This window comes from Parasteatoda tepidariorum, chromosome 9 (assembly GCF_043381705.1).
Source record: "Parasteatoda tepidariorum isolate YZ-2023 chromosome 9, CAS_Ptep_4.0, whole genome shotgun sequence".
NCBI lineage: Eukaryota > Metazoa > Arthropoda > Arachnida > Araneae > Theridiidae > Parasteatoda > Parasteatoda tepidariorum.
In genome coordinates this window covers 53,262,219-53,287,990 of record NC_092212.1, presented here as the reverse complement: position 1 = coordinate 53,287,990, position 25,772 = coordinate 53,262,219, and the positions used below count along the sequence as shown (strand labels likewise).

Below are 25,772 nucleotides of genomic sequence, written 5' to 3'. Positions count from 1 at the left end.
ATGTTATGTTTATTGGAATTTTTTGGCAGAAAACCTTCTAACTTTGTATTACCTTGCATTCTTTTGCTTTTTTTTTTATGTTTGAACTTTTCTTTTGACATTTTCCCTTTTCTTTCTTTTTCCTACAGTGGGTACAGGAAGGGTCTCCGTCACACAGCACATCAATCAAAATTCAATCTTCTCATCAGTTCATTCCTATTACTAATGACCTTGGAGAATTTAAGCGAAAGCAGAAAGAGGTCAGTTATAACCTCATTACTTCTTTTATTTTCTGCTATAGGACTTCTCTAATTAAGGTGTATTACCACATCCTTAGATCAAATACCAATTTACGGTTTTGAGATAATGCACTTTTAAGCTTTGAACTTACATGAAAGTAATAGGAATGTTTTTTAAGATTTTCTTTATTGGCTCATCGCTTGTGAATATAGTGCAAAAATCTGAAAATTGTAAAGTTTGGTCTAATGATGAACAACACCTTCTGATTATAGTTATGAATTTAAATTTTAAATTTAATATTTCATTCCATAAAGTAGTTTAAAAAAATGTTAATACATGCTTAAAAGTTCAGCATGTTTTAAAAAGTCTTCTCAAGTATAGGTACAATATAGTTTTGGTATTTAGTAGACAATTCTTTTTACAAAAATCAATTTAAAGTGATAAAATTAATTTTAAAACAAATTAAATTAAATGTATAAAGAAAAAAAAACCCTACTTTAAAATGTTTTCCAGGAATAAACAGTATATTAAATTTGAATTAAGAATGTTGAAATTTTCTACATCTGTGTTGTGGGGGAATAATTGTTTCATTTTTATCTAATTTTTTTTAATAACTCATGCAATAAAGGAACAAATAAAATATCAAATATTCTTTATTAATTATTACATTATCACTTAAGACAACTTAAATGAAAAGTTCATTTTTAGGAAAATAATTCTTTTTAATGTCAGTGTTTCTTAGGCTCTGGTACATACAACAGAATGAATTTGAAGGAAACATGTTTAATGACATTTTCAACTTAATGAAATTTTAGGGTTCCAGCTACAGTTATAGATGTTGTGTAGGCTTACAAAGTATATTTTTGTTCAATTTCAAGCTAATTAGTTTAAAAAACTTTTATTGTGTTAAATTATTTTCTTTTCTAAGCTTCTTTTAAAACTTATTTAAACATTAGTTAACATTTTAGTTAACATTTTGCCATTTTTTAGTTAATGTTTAGCTAACATTAGTTAACATTTTGCCTATGGTGCCAGATAGCACCTAGTATTCTGGAGCATCAGTTGCACCAGCTGTAAGTAAAAGGTTACGTATAATGCTGCAAAGCTCCATGGTATAGCTGGTGGAAAAAGCATCAGAGACAATTTTGCTTTTTTTAAAAATACTTTTACCAATAAGTGGAAACAATTTAGCATGCCTAGTTAATTGTGAATAATTTAAAATCAGAATCAGCTAACTTAAACTCCATGTTTGTGATTTTTTAAAATGAAATGAAAAAAGAAAATCCTTATTGGATTTCAAATTAGATTTTTTTAAAATACTCTGAGAACTTGAGTTTTTAAATTTTATAAATATAATTATAATTGGAGCATTATATATATCGAAATCAAATCACAAAAATATATTTGAAACTGTATTGCTACTTTAAAATTGTTATATGTATATACAATACATATATACAGTACAAAAGAAAAAAATCACTCTGAATAACTTCTGATTTAATAATCTAATTTTCATCTACTCGGACTTAATCTTAATGGTTCGAGGGGATGACCTCAAATATGCTAATTAATTAGGGAAGACGATATTTTAAGTTACGAAATCAGACTCAAAAGTGTATTTTATCTGAATATATATGCTAATATATTAGCATTTTTTTGACAAATTTAGATTTCAGACCTTCAGAATAAAGGGAGTAGCCGCAATTTGGGAAATATGTTCCCAATAGTTTGGACAGGAGAGCCGTTGAAAGTGAGGACCCCTTAATCTTAGTTTTACATTTTGTGTGTTTTGTAATATCTCAAGAATTTTTTTTAAAGAGAATCTAAAATCTTTTGCTTACAATTATTAAATTCGTTTATCTGAAGGTAATTCACTCCAAGAAGTAATTTTTAACCCTTATTTATTATCATTTGTTATTAAATAAAATAGTTACTAAATAAAATATAGTAAAGTGATAAATATTTAAAATTGTTTTTTTGCTGGAATTATCTTTAGCTAAATGATTTTTATAATTGTATTCAAAAATTTTCGGTTTGTTTAAAAAGTTAGAGATATGGATACACAAGAAGTAAAATTAACATTAAACTGTCCAATCTTTTAACTGATCGCTCTTCTGGTCAAACTATTTTGACCATATTTCCTAGATTGTGGCTACTGTCAATATTTTGAGGGTTTGAAACCCAAATCTGTTGGAAAAAAAGGTATGTTTATTTAGAGAATGTTTTTATGTCTAATTTTGTAACTTAAATTATTGTCTGCACTAATTACCATATTTGAGTTCACTCCTTCAAATTAAGATTGAGCCGTAGTACATGAAAATCGGATCATACGATCAAAAGTTATTTGGGGTGATAAGTTTTTTTTTTGTGCCCCGTACATAATAAAAACAAATGCACTATTCAAAATTATTGAAATTGGAATAGAAGTGTACTATTATTATCTAATGAGAAGAAAGCTTAAATTTACAAATCACAAAACTAATTTCAAGAATTTTTTTTTAAAACTTTAAATAACAAAATAGTGATCTTTCTTACCTTAACTACTTGTTAAAATATATTTCAATCCAAAATAATTTAACTTACCCATTTTGTTTAAATCACATAAGAAAAAGAGATCTGAATTTATCTTAATCTAGCTTTTTTTAATGAGATTTTAAAAAAATTTCCTTTTAAAATTGTTTAAACTTCATATCAGAATAATGAATATATTTACAGTTTTTAAATGAAATGTGGTTTTCAAAACTGTCATTAAACTAGGAATTGGTAAAATTTTAATTTTATCTAGTGTTTTTCCAAAAGAAATCAATACTCAATCACTTTTTTAGAGATAAATATATATTGAAAAAAAAATATTAAATTTTCACTTAGTTTTTTATTGACAGTGAAAATTCCAAAAGAAATATAAGATTTTCAAGTGTTATTTGGAATGTGCTGTTGTTTATTACAGACCAAGTATTGATGTAATTTTGGTAATTGAAACTTATTAACTCGGAATTATACCTGCAATAAATTTTAAAACTATTGAAATCAACCTTATTATTGATCCCTGGTTACAAGTACTAATTAACTACTTCTAATTAGTTACTAGCACTAATTAACCATTACTATCTTCTAACACTAATTAACCATTACTAACTACTAACACTAATTAACAATTAATAACTACTACTACTCATTAACTAATATTTATTATTACTTTTAATACACAGTTTATTATTGCTACTAATTAGTAATAATAAACTACTTTTAATTTTAAGAAATTTAAGTGAAAGCTTATTTTTTAAATTTGTAAATACTTTATTTAACTCTTTTAAGCAAATACCTTTTCTAACAAAAATTATTTATCAAAAATAGTTATCTTTCTTTTAGTTTTCACTATTCACAGGATCACATTTTGAAAATAAATTATTTTAAGACATTGAAAATATGAAATACCTTGAATTTTGAAATGAAGGCCTAATTAAAATGTTTCAATCATCTTGTTTACAAAGGATTGTCATAGACAATGTTGTAGTTCTTATCTTAACATTTTTATGCTTGTACAGTGAAAGAGAAAAAAACTAAATAACTTTTGATCTAATGATCAGAATTTCATGTACCAGAACTCAATGTTAATGGTGTGCGGATCTAACCTTAAAGATGCTAATTAAGTGATATTTTAAGTTACAAAATCAGGTACAACATGGCATTTACCATGGATTCATCTATAGGCAGTCATAATTAAAGAGTGTACATAAAGAACTTGTTAAGGGACATTTTAAGGACCATTTTTCAATATAAAGAGGGGCCTAATCTCCCTTACCAAAACTATCAGGACAAAATTTTTCACATTGCAGCTACCCCATATTTTGATGATTAAGAATTGAAGTTGCAAAAAATGTCTGAAAAATAATTTTTTTAACTTAAAACATATGCCTTTATTAAGATAGGACTTTAAATCAATTAGAATGAGTCTTAGTGTGTGCAAATACAATTTCAGATTTTTTTAGCACACTGTACGTAAGGTTTCTGTGGCAATTAGTGAGAGGTAAGTCAGGAGGTCAAAAGACAGTTTTAAATCTACCAATCATTTGTCTAACACAGAGGTCACCAAAGTGGTCTATATAGACCCCCAGGGGTCTATTTAACAAAAGCGGGGGTTGATCCGAATCGGAAGAGTCGGAAAAAAAAAAAACAGTTCTCAATGCGCAAATCACACATACCTAATTAAGTATGTAAAATTTGTGAATTTTTTTAATAATTGACTCAATATCAGTTTCTTTATAAAATATAAATGAATAAACGTCTATTTATTGGGGTGAAACAAGTATTTACGTACCACCGCGCAGTGGCACGAACTCAGCGCAGTTTATAAGTCATATGCATATATGCGCTTGTCCAAATGTCACGTGTGACGAGCCTTGACGTTATAAATGCAAATATCATACGCAGTTTCAACTATCTTTGCAAACTGTGTTGAATATTTGCAGAGCCATTATTATAANAAAATAGTTACTAAATAAAATATAGTAAAGTAATAAATATTTAAAATTATTTTTTTGCTGGAATTATCTTTAGATAAACGAATTTTATAATTGTATTCAAAAATTTTCGGTTTGTTTAAAAAGTTATTGAGATATGGATACACACGAAGTAAAATTAACATTAAGCTGTCCAAACTTTTAACCGATCGCTCTTCTGGTCAAACTATTTTTACCATATTTCCTAGATTGCGGCTACTGTCAATATTTTGAGGGTTTGAAACCCAAATCTGTTGAAAAAAAGGTATGTTTATTTAGAGAATGTTTTTATGTCTAATTTTGTAACTTAAAATATTGTCTGCACTAATTAGTATATTTGAGTTCACTCCTTCAAATTAAGATTGAGCCGTTACATGAAAATCAGATCATAAGATCAAAAGTTATTTAGGGTGATAAGTTTTTTTTTGTGCACTGTACATAATACAAACAAATTCATTATTCAAAATTATTGAAATTGGAGTAGAAGTGTACTATTATTATCTAATGAAAAGATAGCTAAAATATACAAATCACAAAACGAATTTCAAAGATTTTTTCTAAAACTTTAAATAACAAAATAGTGATCTTTCTTACATTAACTACTTGGTGAAATATATTTAAATCCAAAATAATTTCACTTACCCATTTTGTTTAAATCACGTAAGAAAAGATGATCTGAATTTATCTTAATCTATCTTTTTTTAATGCCATTTTAATTAACTACTTCTAATTAGTTACTAACACTAATTAACCATTACTAACTACTACTATAATCTTGTTCACAAAGGATTGTCATAGACAATGTTGTAGTTCTTAATCTTAAAATTTTTATGCCTGTACAGTGCATTGAAAAAAAAAAAAAAAAAAAAAAAAGAAANAAAAAAAAAAAAAAAAGGAAAAACTGAATAACTTTTGATCTAATGATCAGATTTTCATGTACTAGAACTCAATGTTAATTGTGTGTGGATCTAACCATAAAGATGCTAATTAAGTGCAGATAATATTTTAAGTTACAAAATCAGGTACAACATGGTATATACCATGGATGCATCGATAGGCAGTCATAATTAAAGAGTGTACATAAAGAACTTGTTAAGGGACATTTTAAGGACCATTTTTCAAAAAAAAAAGAGGGGCCTAATCTCTTACCAAAACTATCAGGGCAAAATTTTTCAGATTGCAGCTAGCCCATATTTTGATGATCAAGAATTGAAGTTGCAAAAAATGTCTGAAAAATAATTTTTTAAACTTAAAACATTTTATGCCTTAATTAAGCTAGGACTTTAAATCAAGTAGAATGAGTCTTAGTATGTGAAAATATAATTTCAGATTTTTTAGCACACAGTACATAAGGTTTCTGTGGCAAATGAGAGGTCGAGGTAAGTCAGGAGGTCAAAGGACAGCTTTAAATCTACCAATCATTTGTCTAATGAATCAGTCACAGCATACTACTCATAGGTCTGGGAAAATTTTGCACGAAGCTAAAGTACCAGAGTGATTTTTTTAATTATAGTGTAGTGTCTCCCAATGTTGGTCCATATACCACTAGGGCAATTTGAAAATGGGCTCTGGTCCAGAGTTTAAGTTAACCGTATAAAGGTCAACTAATATGCTCTATATATTGATGTTAGTGTCCATACATATTGTCTATAATTAGGTACCCTTTTTTTTTAAAAAAAAAACAATCTGTAAATACATAGCAAGAGCTATGTTAATCAAACATTTTTTTTAAGGGTCTATAGTGATATATTCTACTTTTTCAATAGGGTTAACAATGCATTTTAGTCTTATATTCTACTTTTAAGTTTCAAATCTGCAGTTGCAATCTAATACTGAGCTATAATTTTTTTTTATTTCTTAGTGCTTTTTAAAATTATAAAAATGCTTTTAAGAACGAATCTTTCCTTTGTAAATAATGATTTTTATAATTTGAGTTTTGTCAATTTTTGTTACTATTAGTTGAAAGCTAACAGACTTAAGTCAAAGGTCACTGCTGGTCCACAATCTAATATCCTTGAAGGAGTTACATGGGAAGAAATTCGTCAAATGCAGGTGAGTTTTAATTTGTGTTCAAAAATTTGTTTTAAATGAATTTTGTAATCAACAATTAGCTTTGATAACTTTGTTTCTTAAAAAAGTTGATATTTTAGTATTCTGTATTATGTAATACAATAAAATACAGAATAAAATGTATTATATATTTATGATACATATATATGTATTGTCACCAAACAGATGAAATTTCTTTTTAACAATGGCGGAAAAAACCTGAAATATAAATTATGTGAACTTGAACTGTCATTAGCTCTTATGATTTTAAAATGTAAGCTGAAATTATTTTCACGTAGATGTTTCTTGCTTGAACAACAAGAAGCGTGAAACAAACTGAGCTTTAAACTGAGAATAAAAGTGAATACCTAACGAAGTGTTATATATTTTATTTTAATTATGCTTATTTATTTACGCTGCTATCATAATTTATTGCTTTAAAAAAATTGAATTGAATGTTTTGTCTAAGAGATCAATGGGAAACAACTTAAGCTTTGATTCACCTAAGCTTTGATTCAACCTAAGCTTTGCTACTGTTCATGTTTCTCCCTTGGTTTATGAATTTTAAAATTTATGTTAGAAAAAAAGATTTGAAACTGTTACCGCCAAGATCTGAAATCAGTGCTTGTGAAATTCTATGAATTTGTTCTAAATGTAATTTCAAAGTAGCATAAAAATATATGTTTGTCAAATTTTAATGTATATAAATTTAACAAATTTTTTTATAATTTTGATATACTTTGGCTAGAATTTAAAGTCTTCATAGGATTTATATGGTGTTTATTTTTAGAACTTCATTTTGAAAAGAGAATTTCATACGTACAAATGAAGACCAAAATATACAGTATCTGAAAAGAACTACAAAAGCAGCTCTAGTTAAATCATTATTCTTGTTAAACTGAACATTCATTAACTTCATGCAATTAACTTGAAATGAATCCCGTGTTTTATGCAATCACGTCAAATACTATTTAAACTAATAACCCAGTTTGATAATAATTTAAATATGATGTAATAATGTTTTAATATATGATGTTGTATTACTTTATAATAACTTTAATGTCAATAACTCTGATGCCAAGTTTCCTAACAATAACTCACAATTTGAAAAATCAAAGAAAATCTCAAGATATTATGTACAGTTAGCAGCATTGAGCCTCAAGAAAAAAAAAAAAGAAAAGAAAAAGACAAAGAAGTTTTTTTCCTCCACATTTCAAAATTGGTTCCCACGATACTGTTCAGAAGAAACACTATGCAATAATATTTTCGCAATAATCATAACTTGCAACAACACTGTAGTGTAGTTTGAGAAAAAAAAAATTCAGATGCTTGTGCAAATATTTAATTTGGTATAGTCTAACATATCATAAAACATTGTTTTATAGTTTTAGTCCGCAGCACCCCTGATAGTAGAATTTATTGAGTTACTCTGCTGCACTTATATTCATAAACCTAAATTTGTCTTTGGCCCCAAGGCAGTAGACAGACTATGATTTAAAAATATTTATACATGCATACATCAAAATTTGCAAAGATAAATTATTTAAAAATTACACTCATAACTTTTATGTTTAAATTTAATTTCAATTTTATAAATTGTTTAAAAGAGTAAAAGCCGATCCCTATACCATAAAAGCAATATTTTTTTCAGTAACAATCTGGACACTTTTATTTTGTGTGGCATTCTTTTAATCTAACTTAATAATTTTGATAAGGAATAAGTTTAGAAATGTTTTAAGAAAATGATTAGTGTTTTTAAAATTAATGAAAAAAGAGGAAATGGAACAGACATTTACATTAAGCCTGTTAAAAAAAAAAAAAAATCAGAAATTAAAAATATTTGTAAAAGTGATAAACTTGCAGATAATATTGAATTAAAATTGTTTAATTTCGTTTTCAAATTATTTCAAAATGCAAAATTTTTGATATCAGAGCAGTGCCATCTGTTCATGAACTTAGTAACTACCTTTGTGTGAGAAAAATATATTTTTTAGTATTTGTGTGAGAAAAATTTAAGTGATTTTTCAAAAGAATCAATGAGTTTTTCTCGTTTAACTTCTTCATATGGTTTTTTAATCTATTGGTCATTTTTCGGACATCTAGTATAAAGAAGAGATGACTATCACCATGGTAAATAATGGTTAATTTATTTTTTGCGTTCTATTTCAGAAATTAATTTTTGTTTCTCAATTTGTGAAAAATAATTGAAAGCCTTTGTGCTTAAAACAGTGATCTATAATGTTTACTTATAAGAATAAAACTATAATATAAGAATAATTTGTTAAAAGTGCAGAAAAGTTGCAAATTCTTAAAATTTCAATAAAAAAAAAATTCTATATTTTCCTTCCTTATGTTTATTAGGAACTGCAGGGAGAATTTGATAACTTAATGCACCTATAGAAGTCAAAAATGTTTAGTTATTGTAAATTCAACAAATAATTTATTTATTTATTATTTTCCATTTTTATTTTTTTAATTTTTCAATTTTTTATGCAATTTTTTAAATAATTGAAATGTTATTAAAGTTTAATAACAATGAATGTGAAAAAAAATCTCATTTTAAAGTTCAAGAGGTTTGCATTATAGAAATTGGATTTCATATCCAAAATTTTTTACCTCAGATTCTTATGTATAAAATTTTTTCCAACTTTGAAAATTTTATTTATCTTAAAATAGGATGCTGCCAATGCCGCTGGGGATCAAGTGGTCTTGGTGGGAGCTGCTTCCAAGGGTATCATTCAACGAGAGTTCCAGCACAATGCAATGGTTTACAAAAGTGCTTATAGCAAGAATCCCTTTGATAATGTTACTGAAAATGATTTAGAAGAATATAAGAAAATAGTTGAGCGAAAGCAACGTGGTGAATCTTGTAAGAAATTTCTGTCTAGATTTGTTTTATTTCCAAAGAATTAAGTTTTGAAAATATTTATTTGAAACTTTCTTATCTATTTTTACATATTCATAAGTGCCAACATGTACGGTAATTATTAAATTTACTGGTAGTAACATTTATGTTAACCTAGAAATTTAGAAATTTTTAAGTTTAAGAGGTAAATCTTAATTTGTTTTATCTGTCATATCAAAGCAATAATTCAAGCATATGTATATATTATCAAAGTATATATGACCCACCCATTAGGGTATGTGCTAAAATGACACTTTGTCACAATAGTAATCCTGTCTGGAAAAAAATAACCATTCACCACGGCATCCTGTGAGGGGCAAAATCGGGAAGATCGCCGTCTAAGGTAACCGAAGCAAAACAAAGAGAATCATTGACTAGGAGGATCAAGACAAAGCAAATCCAAAACCATGGGATGGCCGCTAAGTTATTAATGTTTTTGAAGCTTTTTTGCCAAGGAAAATAAAAAAGCCACAGTTTAAGTACTTGAGGCAAAGCTTTAATTTTAAATTATTTATACTATCTTGTGTACAAAATTATCTGCATTTTGGAGAATGCACTATAGACAAAAATATTATAAAAGTTTTAAAACCTTTTCAAAAATTGCCAATTTGGCCAAATTTTTCAATTTGGATGAAAATTATCAAAACCAATGAATAATTCTCAGTGTTTGCTAATTTTTATGATCCCACATAAGGTAGCATTGGAGAAACTTTTTTAATAATAAAAAATTAAGTCACAAACGCTTTTTATTCACAAAACTTGGGCTTTTCTTCAAATTGCTAAAGGTAAGCTAAACTTGAGGCAAGTCATGAATAACAAATGTAAACTCAGTTATTCACAAAAAATTTCATGTGATGTTAGAGACTTTGAAAAACAGCCTTAAGTTCACAAATAATTCATTGTTTCTCTTTATTTTATGTTCTATTTGTATATTAATCTTTATCATTTAATTATCTTTTTTTTGTTTTGTCCTTAATTTATAATTATGAATTTCTATGCTATCTAGTTGAGGATGAGATACCAGATGAAATTAAGCCATTATTGCTGGAGCCTGTGTCTGATCACTCCAGAGCTCAATCTTCTGTGCCGCCCAGTTCGAAATCCCCTCCACCCTCTCCAGCATCTTATGCTACTAACAGTAAGTATTGTTGGTTTTTCAAATTTCTGAAATTTTGCATGTTTTTATGCCAATAAAATGTGCTGTGTGCATTAAAAACATATTGAGTTTTAAGGTTAGAAAAATATTAGAAATGTCTGTTTTATAAATAATTGATAAGATTAAAAAGAATCATGCATGGATTACCCTTTCAATTATGCATTTTCATTTAATTATAAAATTCAAATTCAATNAATGACCCACCCATTAGGGTATGTGCTAAGATTACTTTGTCACAATAGTAATCCTGTCTGAAAAAAAAGGAAACATTTACTGTGGACATCCCTCGAGGGGCAAAACCAGGACGATTGGGGACTAGGGCAACCGAGGCAAAACAAAGAGGACCGTTGATTAGGGGGATCGAGACAATGAAAATCCAAAACCATGGCCGCCAAGTTATTAATGTTTTCAAAGCTCTTTTGCCAAGGAAAATAAAAATGCCACAGTTTTAGTACTTGAGGCAAAGCTATAATTTTAAACTGTTTATACTATCTTGTGTGTAGAATTATCTGCATTTTGGAATGGACATGAACTATAGTTAAAGAATGGACTAGTTATAGAATGGATAAATGTTATAAAAGTTATTAAATCTTTTCAAAAATTGCCAATTTGGCCAAATTTATTAAATCTTTTCAAAAATTGCCAATTTGGCCAAATTTTTTCATTTAGATGAAAATTATCAAAATCAATGAATAATTCTCAGTGTTAGCTAATTTTTATGAGCTCACTTAATGTAGCATTGGAGTAACTTTTTTAATAATAAAAAATTACGTCACAAAAGCTTTTTATTTTCACAAAATTTTCTTCAAATTGTTAAAGGCTTTTCTTCGAATTGCTGAAGGCTTTTCTTCGAATTGCTGAAGGCTTTTCTTCGAATTGCTAAAGGCTTTACTTCGAATTGCTAAAGGCTTTACTTCGAATTGCTAAAGGCTTTTCTTCAAATTGCTAAAGTCTTTTCTTCAAATTGCTAAAGTCTTTTCTTCAAATTGCTAAAGGCTTTTCTTCAAATTGCTAAAGGTAGGCTAAACTTGATGCAAGTCATGAATAACAAATGCAAACTCACAACAGTTATTCACAAAAATAGTGTTTTTTCATGTGATGTTAGAGACTTTGAAAAATAGCCTTAAGTTCGCAAGTTATTACTCTTTTTTTTATGTTCTGTGTGAATATTAATCTTTATCATTTAATTACGTTTTTTTGTTTTTACCCTTAATTTATAATTATCAATTTCTATGCTATCTAGTTGAGGATGAGATACCAGATGAAATTAAGCCATTATTGCTGGAGCCTGTGTCTGATCACTCCAGAGCTCAATCTTCTGTGCCGCCCAGTTCGAAATCCCCTCCACCCTCTCCAGCATCTTATGCTACTAACAGTGAGTATTGTTGATTTTTCAAATTTCAGAAATTTTGCATGTTTTTATGCCAATAAAATGTGCTGTGTGCATTAAAAAAATATCTAGTTTTAAAGGTAGAAAAATATTAGAAATGTCTGTTTTATAAATAATTGATAAGATCAAGATGAATCACCCTTTCAATTATGCATTTAATTTATAAAATTCAAATTCAGTACAATGAAATTTGTTAAATTGTCTATTTATCTAAGTTGATTTCTATAATTAGCTGTCAAATTGGTTAAAAAAATTTCTGTTTCTTATGTGTCTAATTTTCTAATAAGATTCTCAATGATTAAATGATTATGCACCCTAAGTTAACTTACTCTCACTGTAGGAAGAAAATTTTAGAGTTTTTGATTGATAGAAATAAAATCATGAGTCTAGACGAGTTTTAAGTAGTTTGTTTTTCCACCACAACAAAAACCAATTAAAAACCAACTTTCCATTGGTTTTTATTGGGGTTTTGTTGTGGGAGGAATTCATTACCATGATTGCTATTTTCATAACTGGTAATTGTTTTCAAAACTTTTAAATTTTTTATTCGTTATACTTTAAATTTTTGTATAAAGCATATAATCAAGTTGATTATATTACGCATGCAATTTCAGTTGTAATGTGCACTAGCCGGGCTAAAATTTTTGCACACCACTAATTTCACAAAAATATAAAAAAAAATTTCAAAATATAACCAGATTTAGCAAAAAGAAAGTTTTAGTGACGAAAACCATAAAAGAAAGTAAAAAATGAAAAAGTATTTGACGTTTATTACTAAAATAGCACAAAAATGTTATAATCTGGAGTATGTTGGGAGTCTCTCTATACATTCTTTTCTGTTATTCATTCTCTTTTCTATACATTCTCTTCTTTTCTCCTGCATCTGAGTCAATGCTAGTGAAGCAAACATAAAACTGAATTTTATTCACACTGCCAACATAACTTTCATTTTAAGAGATTTTGTTTAAATAAATGTTGAGTTTCTTTATATCCCATATTCAAGAATTGTTTCTTTGTAAAGTAAACTTAAGGGATCAAAAGCATCCTGAGATGTTTATATAGTTCGTTCACCTGGAGTTGGCACTTGGCTCCGCCTTCATTACGTGGTATCGGACGATACTATTTCGCTATTTTGGGGAGAAGGATGTGAACAAAGCTGCTATTTGGCGATCGTATGACAAAAATATTTATTTCGCAATCTTCATGTGCATATTTTGAACATGTGCATTTTATTTCATAAACTTGTTGATATTTCTCTCTTTTTATTGAATAGTTTGTTCTCTTTGAGATATTTTGCTGGGAAAAAGTTTTTAAACATAAATTAGCTAGAATAACGAAAGGTATAATAGCTAATGATAAAGCGAAGTAAGTGACTGAAAAAGAATTTCACTATGTTTGGCCATCACCTTCTACATCAGAAAGCCTCCACGCGGTTTTTTATAAGTAGTCTGCGCAGACCATTTAAAAAGTGAACAGTTTGAGTGCATGAAACCAAATTCTATTATAAAAGTGACTGAAAGGAATTTGTCATATATATTTGAGAATTGAATCTGTAGTGGTTGACAAGTAAATAAAACAAACCAATTATATTCATAAATGAAACAAATTTTTAGACACATATTTGCTACCACTTTTTTATTTTTACTAGATTTTCTATTAAAGGGCTCTTTCGTAAATTGGTTTGCCTTCATAGTGGTCTGATCGGACTACCTATAAAAAATCCGTGTGGAGGCTTGTGGGGGGAGTTTAATCTTAGACTATGTCAACCTTCATCTATCAAAAGGTACCTCATGCTAGAATCAAGTTAACATGTCTTATATACTAGTGAATTGGTATTTATTATTTATAGTGGTAGTTACGCCACTGGCTTTGCGTGCATTAGAGGTTATCTTGATTTCAAGCGGAGAAATGTTCTTCCTCTTACTCCCCCGCTCTGAAATGAACTCTGCGTCCGAGGAGGTGGAGCCAAGTGCCAACTCCTGGTGAACGAACTATACATCTATTGACATAGATTAGTCTGTGATGCTCTTTGTATATTAAATTAATCTCAAAGTCTGAAACTATTGCTCCCCATTTTAATATTTGTCTGCTGAAAACTCATAACTCTAGGAGAAATAGGAATGTATTTAGTTTGATTTGAAATTCAACATTTTCTAGGACATTACTCACCAGTCCTAATTATTTGGCTGCCAATAGAGAAGTAGTGAGTGGAAATTTCGTTCCGTGTTATAGAGATAGTCTTGAAATAAAACTTTGCTTTATGTTAAAAGGAACTTATGCCTTCTGGTTAAAGGAATGTTGTTCTTTGGTTAAGTAGTATTATTTGGTTTTATTTTTGTTGTAATAAAAAAAAATTTTTTACGACTTAAATTTTTAAAATTTCGTTTTTGAAATTGAATTTTGAAAGATTTCCTAATTTTTTTTAAAGATTAATTTAAAAGTGAAATATAAAGTTAATTTTTTTTAATAAACTGTGTTAAAATATGTACTGCATAATAATAAAAGGAACAAAAAAAGTAGTGTTTGAAAATAATTAATTTTTTTGAGAAAAGGTGCATCAAAGTTGAGCATTTCAAAATGAAATGGAAGAAAACAATCAACCACTCTTAAATGTCTGTCATACTGGCTAAATAATTAGAATAATTAAATTTTTTCTCTAATTTCAAGTTTTCAATGACATTTTTTAGAAAATAAATAATGCGTTTAGGAGACATGAATAATTCTATGATTTTAAAGCAGTACCAGAATTTCCTAAGTGCTTAAGTGATATAAAATTTTAGGAAAAATTTCCGGATGAGTCAGTAATATCCTCAAACATGTAAATTTTTATTATCTTCAATAATTTGATACTTGATAATTGATTTGATAATTTGATTAATCCATTAAATACGTTTTATTTGACTTGAAATTCACAATATTTGGGTGCTGACACTGTCTTTCTCACTGTTTGTGAAGGCTGAATAAGTGGGTTGGTTATAATAAAATCAAATGATAATTATTATTATTTTTTTTTTTTAATATTTTATAAACAGTCATGACTTTTGGATCATGGATAGCGATGGTCTTTGATCCCAAACGATTTCATCGATGTTGAGAAACTAAAATTTAACTGCATCAAGTTTTGGATGAAATGGCTTCTGACTGAAGGTGTTAAATACGAAATAACATAAAATTAGTTGTAATCAATAATAGATTAATCAATGATATATAATTATTCTTGCAGGCAAAGATCGAGACAATATTGCTGTTCAGAAAGCTTTATCGTCCCAACTTGCAGAGCAAGGTAAGCTTTAAATATTTTAAATTCAGAATTTTTATTTGCATGTTTCATTTTGTTTCAATTCGAAATGCATTTGTTTGCAATATTTTTATGCATGGTTTTATTTTTATTGAACACCAGTGAGTACTGATAACATTTAAGAAATTAAATGAGAAAACTTTTGAAAATGTTAAAATATTCCAGTTTGTCTTTATCATTTGCATGACATTGAGCATGTTTTATATTATATTGCATGTGTTTTTAGAACCTATTGAAAAGAAGCAAAATTTCTTCCGGCGCACATTCTCAGAACGAAAACCTAAAACAAAATGTGAGTATGATGCACACAAATTAATGCATGGTTTTAAAATATTTTGTTAATATTTGTACAGATCTGTTTTAAGTTTATGGCTGAATATTCGAGTAAACTACTTTTGTTTGATATAATTTATGCTCATCTTTTTTTTGTACTTATTTTGTTATCTTTTCTGCTGCAAATTTCTTAAAATATTGTGTGTATTTTTGTTTTTAAAAAGTATTTCTGGTTTTAAAAAGTATTTTTTAATTAAGATGTTAAGAGGGAACCTAATTTTCTGGTTAAATAATTTTAAGCTAAGAAGTTTTAGACCTTCTCTTCATTGTTATTTATGTGGCTCAGTAAATATAAATCCATCTAACTAATGAAGAAGTGCCAAACTGTTCGTCAGGAAGAAAAAAAAAATGCTGAAGAAAAAAAAAAAAAAAAAAAAGGCATGGAATATAGTCTCACTTTGCTCTATGAATCTCCTCTTTGCTCTATGATAGATATTTTATTTGCACCTACAAAGTAACACACTTCCTCCCAACCGAAGTACATAAAAGATATATGAAACAACCGAAATTTCAACTATCCGATTTCCTTAAAATCTAACTAACAGAAGTTTATTTGTTATTCTTCAATAATAATCAAATTTTATGTTGTTTATTTTGTATCTAATGACACTTGAATTAGCCAAGTTCACCAGCCACTGGCTTCTTGCAAATTAAGTCAGAAAGGCTTGCCTTTTGTTTAACAAGAGAGCAACGTTAGGGTGAAAGTACATTTTGGACCAGAATCTCATGTATAGATGGCAGCACCACTCATTCATGAAGCCACATCCTCAATTTAGACATAGATGTGATGGGTAAGGATATGTTCTCTACATCCTTGTGCCCATTGTACTGCTCAGCGACTGACCACAGGACTTTCGGTTTCAAAGATTTTTACGAGCACTTATATCGCATGTTCTCGGTGGGTCTTAGGGGAGGGGAGGGTCGAACTCTGGTCCCTCCAGACTGGCGTCTGATTCTGTAGCCACTGGGGTACCACGACCCATTACTTCTTCACTGAAGATCCAAAAAAACTGGTATACCTGCCTAATGTCATGTAGGGCCCCCGCGAGCACGCAGAAGTGCCGCAACATGACGTGGCATGGATTCGATCAATGTGTGAAGTTGTGCTGGAGATAATTGACACCATGAATCCTGCAGGGCTGTCTATAAACCAGAGGGAGTCAGGATATCTTCTGAACATCCCAAATATGTTCAATAATGTTCATGTCTGGGGATTTTGGTGGCCAGCGGAAGTGTCCAAATTCAAAAGAGTGCTCTTGGATCCACTCTGTAGCAATTCTGGACGTGTGGGGTGTCGCATTGTCCTGCTGAAATTGCCAAAGTCCGTCGGAATGCACAATGGACATGAATGGGTGCAAATGATCAGACAAGATTCTTACGTACCCGTCACCTGTCAGATTCTTATCTAGACATATCAGGGGTCCCATATCACGCCAACTGCACACACCCCATACCATCACAAAACCTCCACCAGCTTGAACAGTCCCCTGTTGACATGTAGGGTCCATGAATTCATAAGGTTGTCTCCATACCTGTACATGTCCATCAGCTCGATACAACTGGAAACGAGACTCGTCAGACCAGGCAACATTTTTTCCAATCAACAGTCCAGTGTCAGTGTTGACGGCAAGGCGTAAAGCTTTGTGTCATGAAGTCAACAAGCGTACACGTGTGGGCCTTCGTCTCCGAAAGCCCATATCAATGATGTTTCGTTGAATGGTTCACACGCTGACACTTGTTGATGGTCCAGCATTAAAATCTGCTGCAATTTGTGGAAGGGTTGCACGTCTATCACGCTTAATGATTCTTGTCAATCGTCATTGATCCCGTTCTTGCATGATCTTTTTCTGACTGCAGCGATGTCGTCAGGGTTGCCACAGGCGACTAAAATGCAACTATTTTTGGCATGAGGCGACTATGGCTACTTTTTTTGCCTGAAAAGGCTGAAAAAGCAACTATTTTCAGGAACTATTGGGAGACTATTGGGAGACTTTTCTGTACTCCCTTTGTTGCTGTAGCGTTTTTTTTTTTTAAGCATGACTTGGGTTGAAAATCTGCAGCCCGCAATAGTTTCTGAACACACTGAGCTTTTTTTTTTCTTAAAAAAAAAAAGAAAAAATTGAAAATTTTGAATTGCAAATTTGAGTTTTCACTTTTTAATTCGTTCAGTCTGCACAAATTCCATTGTAAGTCTATTTCGTTTCTCGATCACCTTCTCGATGGTTCTATTTCAGTGGCTACAAAAGTCTGCATGATTTAAAAAAATAAAATCTAAAACGATATTATGATGCATGAATGTTGAATTGACTAATCACTTTTCACTATATATATATATATATATATATATATTTCCTAGATCAATTATTGATAAAAAGGAAAATAGTGCTAGAACATTAGCGTTTATATAAAAATTTAAATTATCATATTTGCCACCAACTTGACTAAATGGATCATGGTATATGACAATTAAGTCATTAACAAAATTTTAGTCATATTTTTGATGAATTTTTGTTCTTATTTAGGCAACTATTTTCATAGTTTTCGGCTCCTATTTTCATGCTTTAGGCTACTAAAAGCAACTATTTTGTTAATTTTTTTCTGTGGCAACCCTGTGTCGTAGATTTAATGTTTTACCGGATTTCCGATACACACGGTATACTCGTGAAATGGTCGTACATGAAAATCCAAATTTCATTGCTATCTCGGAGATGCTATGTCCCATCTCCCGTGCGATGACTATAACACCACGTTCAAACTCACTTAAATCTGTATAACCTGGCATTGTAGCAGCAGTAACCGATCTAAGAACTGTGCTAGACACTCGTTGTCTTATGTATGCATTGCCGATCGCAGCGCTGTACTTTTATTGGCTCCCTACCCCTTTATTTGCATGTGTATATTATGACAGTATAGTGTTAGCTTATTCCTAAGCGTAGTATATACGTTACTATGGGTAATACAAATCATGATTGTCAAATTTTTTAATTCACAATCACGTAACATAATTGAAGGAAGTCATCTTCCTGAAAAATAATCTTTTGCGCGAATTTGCATTATTTCGTCATCTATGAGTGTCCCCTTAAATTGTCTGATTGACCTAAACTTGCGTGCAATTTTTTTTTTCTTTTGTTGATTGAAATAAGAATAGGAGGGAATAATAAGAATAGCCCTTATTTCTAAACTTAAAAAGTTTAGAAATAAGGGCTGCCCTAATATACACATGTGTTCATTTATTACTCATACATAGAATATCTTGTATAGTGTATCTTAATTATGCATAATATTAATTATATTAATAATTATAAATACTTTAAATCATAAATCTAGATCCAATATCTCACTTTTTGAAAAATTAAAGTTTTCAGTTTATTATGAATTGTGCAAAGATGTGAGACACTGAATAATTTACAATTGTCTGCATAAATGCCAAATATCCACACACTTTTCATTTTATTTGTAAAATATCTCTATCAGATAAACTTTTCCTTGTGTTTTTTTTTTATCCCCTTGCAACTTTACCTTTTTTTTCATTCTAAGAATTCTTTTAAAAACTTAACTCTGTCTGTCCTAGATAACTTTAAAATTTTAATGTAATACTATTTGAAAAATTGTAATTAGGACAAAAAAATAAATGAACGGTGCATTTTTTTTAAAATTAAATTTATTTTTCACATCTTGTGTGTTTTTTAGACCATCTGCAACTTATCTGCTTAATTTTAAGAAAATGCTGATCCTTATTGCATGATTTTTAAGATATTTCCATCTTAATTTAGAGACTCCTAAGTATAATGTAATTATTATGTCTTATATATATTTTTTTGTAGCTGCACAAGCTGTAAATGGGCAGAAAATGAGGTCATTGGAAAGTGGAGATGTGTCCATAGCATCGCAGAGTAGTAAAGAAGTAAGCATTTTTGTTGAAAGTATAATATTTCACTTTGTAAATAATTCCTTTTAAAGTTAAGATTAGTAAATTAAATATTTATATCTTACTCATCAGGGTTTGTTTAAAAAGATTTGCCTCAGGTTAATGTTATATAAATTTGATGAAGTCAATAAGTTAGGGAGTTTTCCTATTCTTCATGCTATAAAATATATTAATTTATTTAAAATAAGTTTTGATATTTTTTCTTCTTTTTTTTTTGTTATAGTGTAATTTTTTGTTTGTTTTCAAAAAACTTTTTTTTGAAGCATCTATTTTATTTTTTTAGGGTTCTCCAACAAAAGATCTTAGTGAAAGTTCATCCAAGAAAGAAAAAGAAAAGGAAAAGAAGAAAAAAGGAGGATTAAAAACTCCATCATTTTTGAAATCCAAGAAAAAACACAAGAAAGACAAGGAAAAGAAAGAAAAGGGTGCAACAGATATGTAAAAGGTAGAAAAACACTACTCGCTTATCTTTGCATGTTTTTTTAGCGACATATTTTTTATTTTTAATATTTTCATACTCCTTTGAATATTTTAACAAGGGAATTAACTTTCAAACTTCTTTTTAAAAATGTCAACTAAGGAATTATTTTTAAAACTTCTTAAAACTATTCTTTCTTTAGAGATACAATCAAGAACTTTTTAATCTCAACATTCTGACAAGGGAAATATAATTGAATGAAATGAGGCAACTAGCTTCTTTTTAAAAGTATCTTTTTTTATAAAAAAATATAGTTTTCTTGCTTTGTTTATGAAGACCATAAGTGTTTTATGCATTGAATTGTTTCTTTCATATTTAAGAGTATCAAGACAGTCAATAACTCGTATCATAAAATAAACTTAAAATACATTTTTAAATTTCTTAACCCCTGAGTATCAGTTAAGACATTTTCCAACTTTTAAGCTGGATGCTTCCTTCAGTCATAAACCAGATTTTGTTTTCTGATTCTATAAGAAAATATCATGCTAAGTAAAATTTCGTAAAAGGGTTCAATGCTTGGAAGTTTAAGACAAAGCAATCAAATTGTTAAAACGAGTATAATATTAACAAATCTACTGTAAGCATTTAATTTTCTGTTAACAGTTGTGTTCTCTGGTTACATGTCTATAGAGATGACCTGCTTTCTGACTTTTCCTAAGGTACTGGAATCTTTTGTTAACAATTTTATTTTCTTCCCTTTATTGGAAAATTTCGACTCATTTTGATGGCAATATGCAGTCAATTCTTATAACAATCGAATAACTTTACATTCAACGTGGTTCTTTTGAAAGAACAGTTATCCTTTTCGACTCTATTTTTGAACTATAAGCTCTGTATGAATAATATTCCCGAGTCCTGAGATGCAAGACTTTGTTCATGAATTTCCATAATAAAGTGTTTTTCATTTCAATGGATACCTCTGTAGCATTGTGGAGAATGAGAAGGCTGACTACCTTGGTAAGAAGGGATCTTAAATTCCTTGTTATGGGATTCCATTCCGTTAAATTGAATATTGTTAGGATTTCCAAGGGCTTCCTCATTGAAACGATTTTGCATCATTTGAGGGAAAATCTTTGGAATGCACTCTTCTCTATACTACAGCTTGTTCCTGACTCACCTGGTTTAGATTCAATTTTAACTTTCAGGCTTCTGACAGGGCATGATGGTCTAGAGCCGTGATGGTCCAGGGGATTGAGCATTTGCCTTCCAATGAGGTGAACCGGGGTTCGATCCCGGCAGTAGCTGGTCGATACGAATTCCGCATTCGACTTGCCCAATCACAGTGCTGACGTAAAATATCCTCAGTGGTAGGCAGATCATGAGTTAAAGTCCCCTTTGCCGCCAGGCTAACCATGGGAGGTTCTCGTGGTCTTCCGCTCCATGTAATGCAAATGCGGGTTAGTTATATCAAAAAGTCCTCCATGCAGGCAAATTTCTCCCAATATTCGATCCAGGAATTCCTGTGTCTTCTGGATTGGGTTCAAAATTACAAGGCTACGGAGTTGAACATTAGTAATCGTAAATTCAAAAATTGGATCGGCTGTTCAGCGAAGGTAATAAAATGAAATAAAATTAAATGTTGTAGACTCTCCTACATGTTCTCTTTATATGATTGGTGATATGAAATGACTGCTTTATATTTGGGCCCTGCACTATCTTCTTGCTTTATTCAAGTTGAGAAGCATTGGTGAGCCTGTAGTCTAATAGCTTAACGATTGGCATTTCATGACAGTATTACATAATAAATCATTTTTAGCTAGAAATCGCTTGTTACTTTTGAATTTTTTTCAATACAGCATAATTTTGTTATATTTTTTTTATATAAATATAAAGCAACTTTTAAAATAAAGTGTTGTCTTTTGAGCCTTATGATATAAAAGTTATTGAATCAAATGTTACCAAATTTTGCTGTTAATTTTGTCAAACTATTTAAAAGATGCAGTAACAAACCAATTACCACTTCAGTGTGTTTTATAGGAAAAAAATTGAATAGAGTTAAACTGAAAGGCCATTATTAGAAACGTCTCTTACAGCAGCTTCTGCCGTTAAATGTGTTAACAGAGTTTTAGAATTCTTGTCATAAAGGAATTAAAAAAAGCACATACTTTACTGATCACAATTTATTATTTAAGTGAAGAAATAAAAATACATCAAAACTTAGCTAATCGCTTCTATAGAAGGTAGAACTGAAAGCATCAAAACTTGTTGATTGTTTGGATTGAAATAAAAATTCATTTGCAATTATTAGAAGTACCTCCAAGTTTCAGTAGTTGAACAAATTTGTTTTAATATTTTTTTATCTAGTCATTCTTATTAGCGATTATACATATTTCAATGGTGTTTTTGTATGTTATTTTTTAAAATTAATTTTAAACAAAGATTCTAAAAATGTATATTAGAGGCAGTGATTAAAATTTTTTTTTATATATGATGACTATAACAAAGATATTTTTTTGAGATTTTTCAGATCCAAATAAAATATTGTATTTATTCAAGTGTTTTTACTTACAATGAATCATAAGCTACTTTTTGAACTATCCTCATATTGTACCAGTCATATGTTACAGTTCATGTATATATATATAATCATATANCAAAGATTCTAAAAATGTATATTAAGGGCAGTGATTAAAAAAAATATTTTACATTTGATGACTATAACAAAGATATTTTTTTTAGATTTTTCAGATCCAAATAAAATATTGTATTTATTCAAGTGTTTTTACTTACAATGAATCATAGGTTACTTTTTGAACTATCCTCATATTGTACCAGTCATATGTTGCAGTTTATATATATATATAATCATATATTTCATACAATTTTATCAATATCTCTTTTCAACGTAACTGTAGGAAAAGTTATTTTAATAAAATTAAAAAATATTTATGCATTTTCAAATTTTTTTCGAGTACCTGAATAAGTTTTTTTGCCAGAAATAACAAACATTCAACCTATTTACTTAACAAAAATTGTTTCTTGGCTATTAAAGAATAATAATTCACTAAGTGTGTTATAGTCTTTATCTAATTAACCTCTTGGTAGGCATTGATTTAAAACTTTGAAGTTGTTCTCTGGACTAGTGTCAAGTTCAACTTCATGTCAAACTGCTTGAAATAATCTTTTTTTTTCTTCTTCTAGATATATTTTTTGATGGCATCAGTGAGAAAGATGATTATTACTACTTCATCGATTGTGAATCATTTCCATCAGTTTGCATGTAAAGCTTCTCTAGTGCTTTTGATAGCTACAAGTTTCACATCTGTGTTTGCAGTTGCTAATTTTTATCTTTGTTGCAGCATCATTTTAGCATAAACTTTCTCATAATCCACCATTTTGCAGAACATTTTTTTTCATTTTTAAATTATTGCAGTTCTTGCATTTGACATTTTTCTCTCTTGAGTTATGCCATTCTATTACCTTTGGTGGCTTCAATTTCTTATGATGCTGGTCATTACTTCAAATAATTGCTGTCTACTTTTTAATTTGTGTGTGTGTTTTAATCAATTTTTTTTCAAGTGATGAGGTCTTAATAATTTTAAGTTAAAAAAATTTTATTGTTAATAACTGAAATCAATAACTCTAGTTTTATTGTAAAATTAAACTATTTTAGAAAGTTTTAAATTGAATTGATTACATCGGTTAAGTAATTTCTTTTTAATTTTGTAAAGGGAAAAGCTCTAGAATTATGTAATTTCATGCATATTTCATTCCTTTACACTCTTCATGTATTTTTTTTGTTACTGATTGTCATTTACAGTAATCTGGGTGCTTTAAAAATTTTAACTATCTTTTTAGAGCAAGTATATATATATATATATATATATATGAAATTTATGTCATAACATTTTATTGAGATTAAGGACTATATTTGTTGAAAGGCTAAAATATCTGAGTATTATTTAATCATTTTAAAGATAAAAGATTGTTTATTCTTTATAATTTTTTGACCTCGTCCTTTTATGAGACTTCAATAAGTAGAAATGAGAGATTATTAAATTTTTTAAAAATTTTATTTTATCGCTTGTTTTTTAAATCTAGTCAGTGCTATTTAGAAAACCACATATTGCCAATTGACATAAAAATTATTTTTACCGGCACTGCTTTTAAAAACATTTAAATTACATTAAAATGTATCATTATGAATAAAGTTAAATCATTGCTATTAATTACAATTAAGCAGTCATCTATTGGATAGTTATTTATCGTAATCAAAAATGATGACGAATTTTAGTTAGGCTTTTTAAAAATTGAAACTGCCAAACTTTTAAAATTTATGAGAAGCTCAAATTTTGCATGCATTCATTTTGATACTTTCACTTGTACTTTTCCATGACTAACACTGCCATTATATTAGGCATTGTGCAACACTGCATTAAGGTAATAATTTTTTAAAAATTGTTTCCATTATTTTAGCAGCAATATTTTTCAAAATATTTCAAACATTAAGAGCTGCTTAACGTAATCACTACAGCACTTTAATGAACTTAAATATGCCTATTAAAAGCAAAAAATATCCTAAAAAATACAAAAAAAAAAAAAAAAAAAANAAAAAAAAAAAAAAAAAAAAGAGTTAAAAATGTTAAATTAAAACTGTTTTCCTATTTAAAATTTTATTTATGTCAAAATATATGAAACAAAGCAATACATGCTATGTGCTCATTAAAATTTGAAATAAATGTTAGATGTTAAAGTAACAATACAAAAGTATATATTGATGCCTAAAAATAGTAAAAAAAAAAAAATACCCTCAATAATTGAAAAATACACTAAAAAGTAAAAAATACCCCAAAATTTGAAAAATTTCTCTAGAAACCTTAAAAAATGCCTTAAAGAGAAAAAAAAATTCCGAAAAATCCTCAAAAATGCAAATGTCAGAAAAATCTGAGCCTTAAAATGTCTGGATACTAGGTCCTTTTTCTGAATACTAGGACCTGACTTGGTCACATAAAGCTTTGTTTGAATCTAGCTGGTAAAATAATTTTCCTTTCAATATTTTTTAAATATAAGTACATAATTTGAAGTATTTCATTAATATATTTTTGGAATAATATTGAAACTATTGCATTTTGAAGTCAATTTTATTTATAAAGTGAAACACATGACTTTAAAATGCACTAGTATTTGTATTTTTAGAATAATATTGAAAGCATAAATACTTGTGCATTTTGAAGTCAATTTGATTTATAAAGAAAATACATGACTTTTAAAGTCAAATTTGATTTATAAAGCAAAAGTAACTTTAAATTTTAAAAACCTTTCTGTAGATTTTGTGCTGTGCACTCTCAACATTTGTAAAATTAGTAAAATTTTCTTAAGTGTGAACTTAGCAAACATTTATTGCTTGTAATTTCATATTTTTTAAATAGGCATATCGGTTTTTAAATGACATATCATTGATTATTCATTTTTACATGCCAATTAATTTTATTTGAAATTAGTGCTTTTTTTTGAAAGTTTTGTTGATTTATCTTTATTAATATGCCAAAATGCTTTTAAAATTTTGCATGATATGCA

The 25,772-nt window shown here is 28.7% G+C and overlaps 1 protein-coding gene across 1 annotated transcript in view; it reads left to right on the top strand.

The window, feature by feature from the left end:
- LOC107447491 (protein hu-li tai shao) overlaps positions 1-23,535 on the top strand; it is a 76,746-nt gene extending 53,211 nt beyond the window's left edge. Inside the window, exons 11-19 of the mRNA XM_071185064.1 lie at positions 129-239; positions 6,678-6,770; positions 9,444-9,636; positions 10,679-10,810; positions 15,442-15,501; positions 15,743-15,808; positions 19,674-19,753; positions 20,061-20,222; positions 23,397-23,535. Of these exons, the coding sequence (XP_071041165.1) occupies positions 129-239; positions 6,678-6,770; positions 9,444-9,636; positions 10,679-10,810; positions 15,442-15,501; positions 15,743-15,808; positions 19,674-19,753; positions 20,061-20,219 (894 nt within the window). The 3' untranslated portion in view covers positions 20,220-20,222; positions 23,397-23,535. The remainder of the gene's footprint in view (positions 1-128; positions 240-6,677; positions 6,771-9,443; positions 9,637-10,678; positions 10,811-15,441; positions 15,502-15,742; positions 15,809-19,673; positions 19,754-20,060; positions 20,223-23,396) is intronic.
- Positions 23,536-25,772: the final 2,237 nt, after the last annotated feature.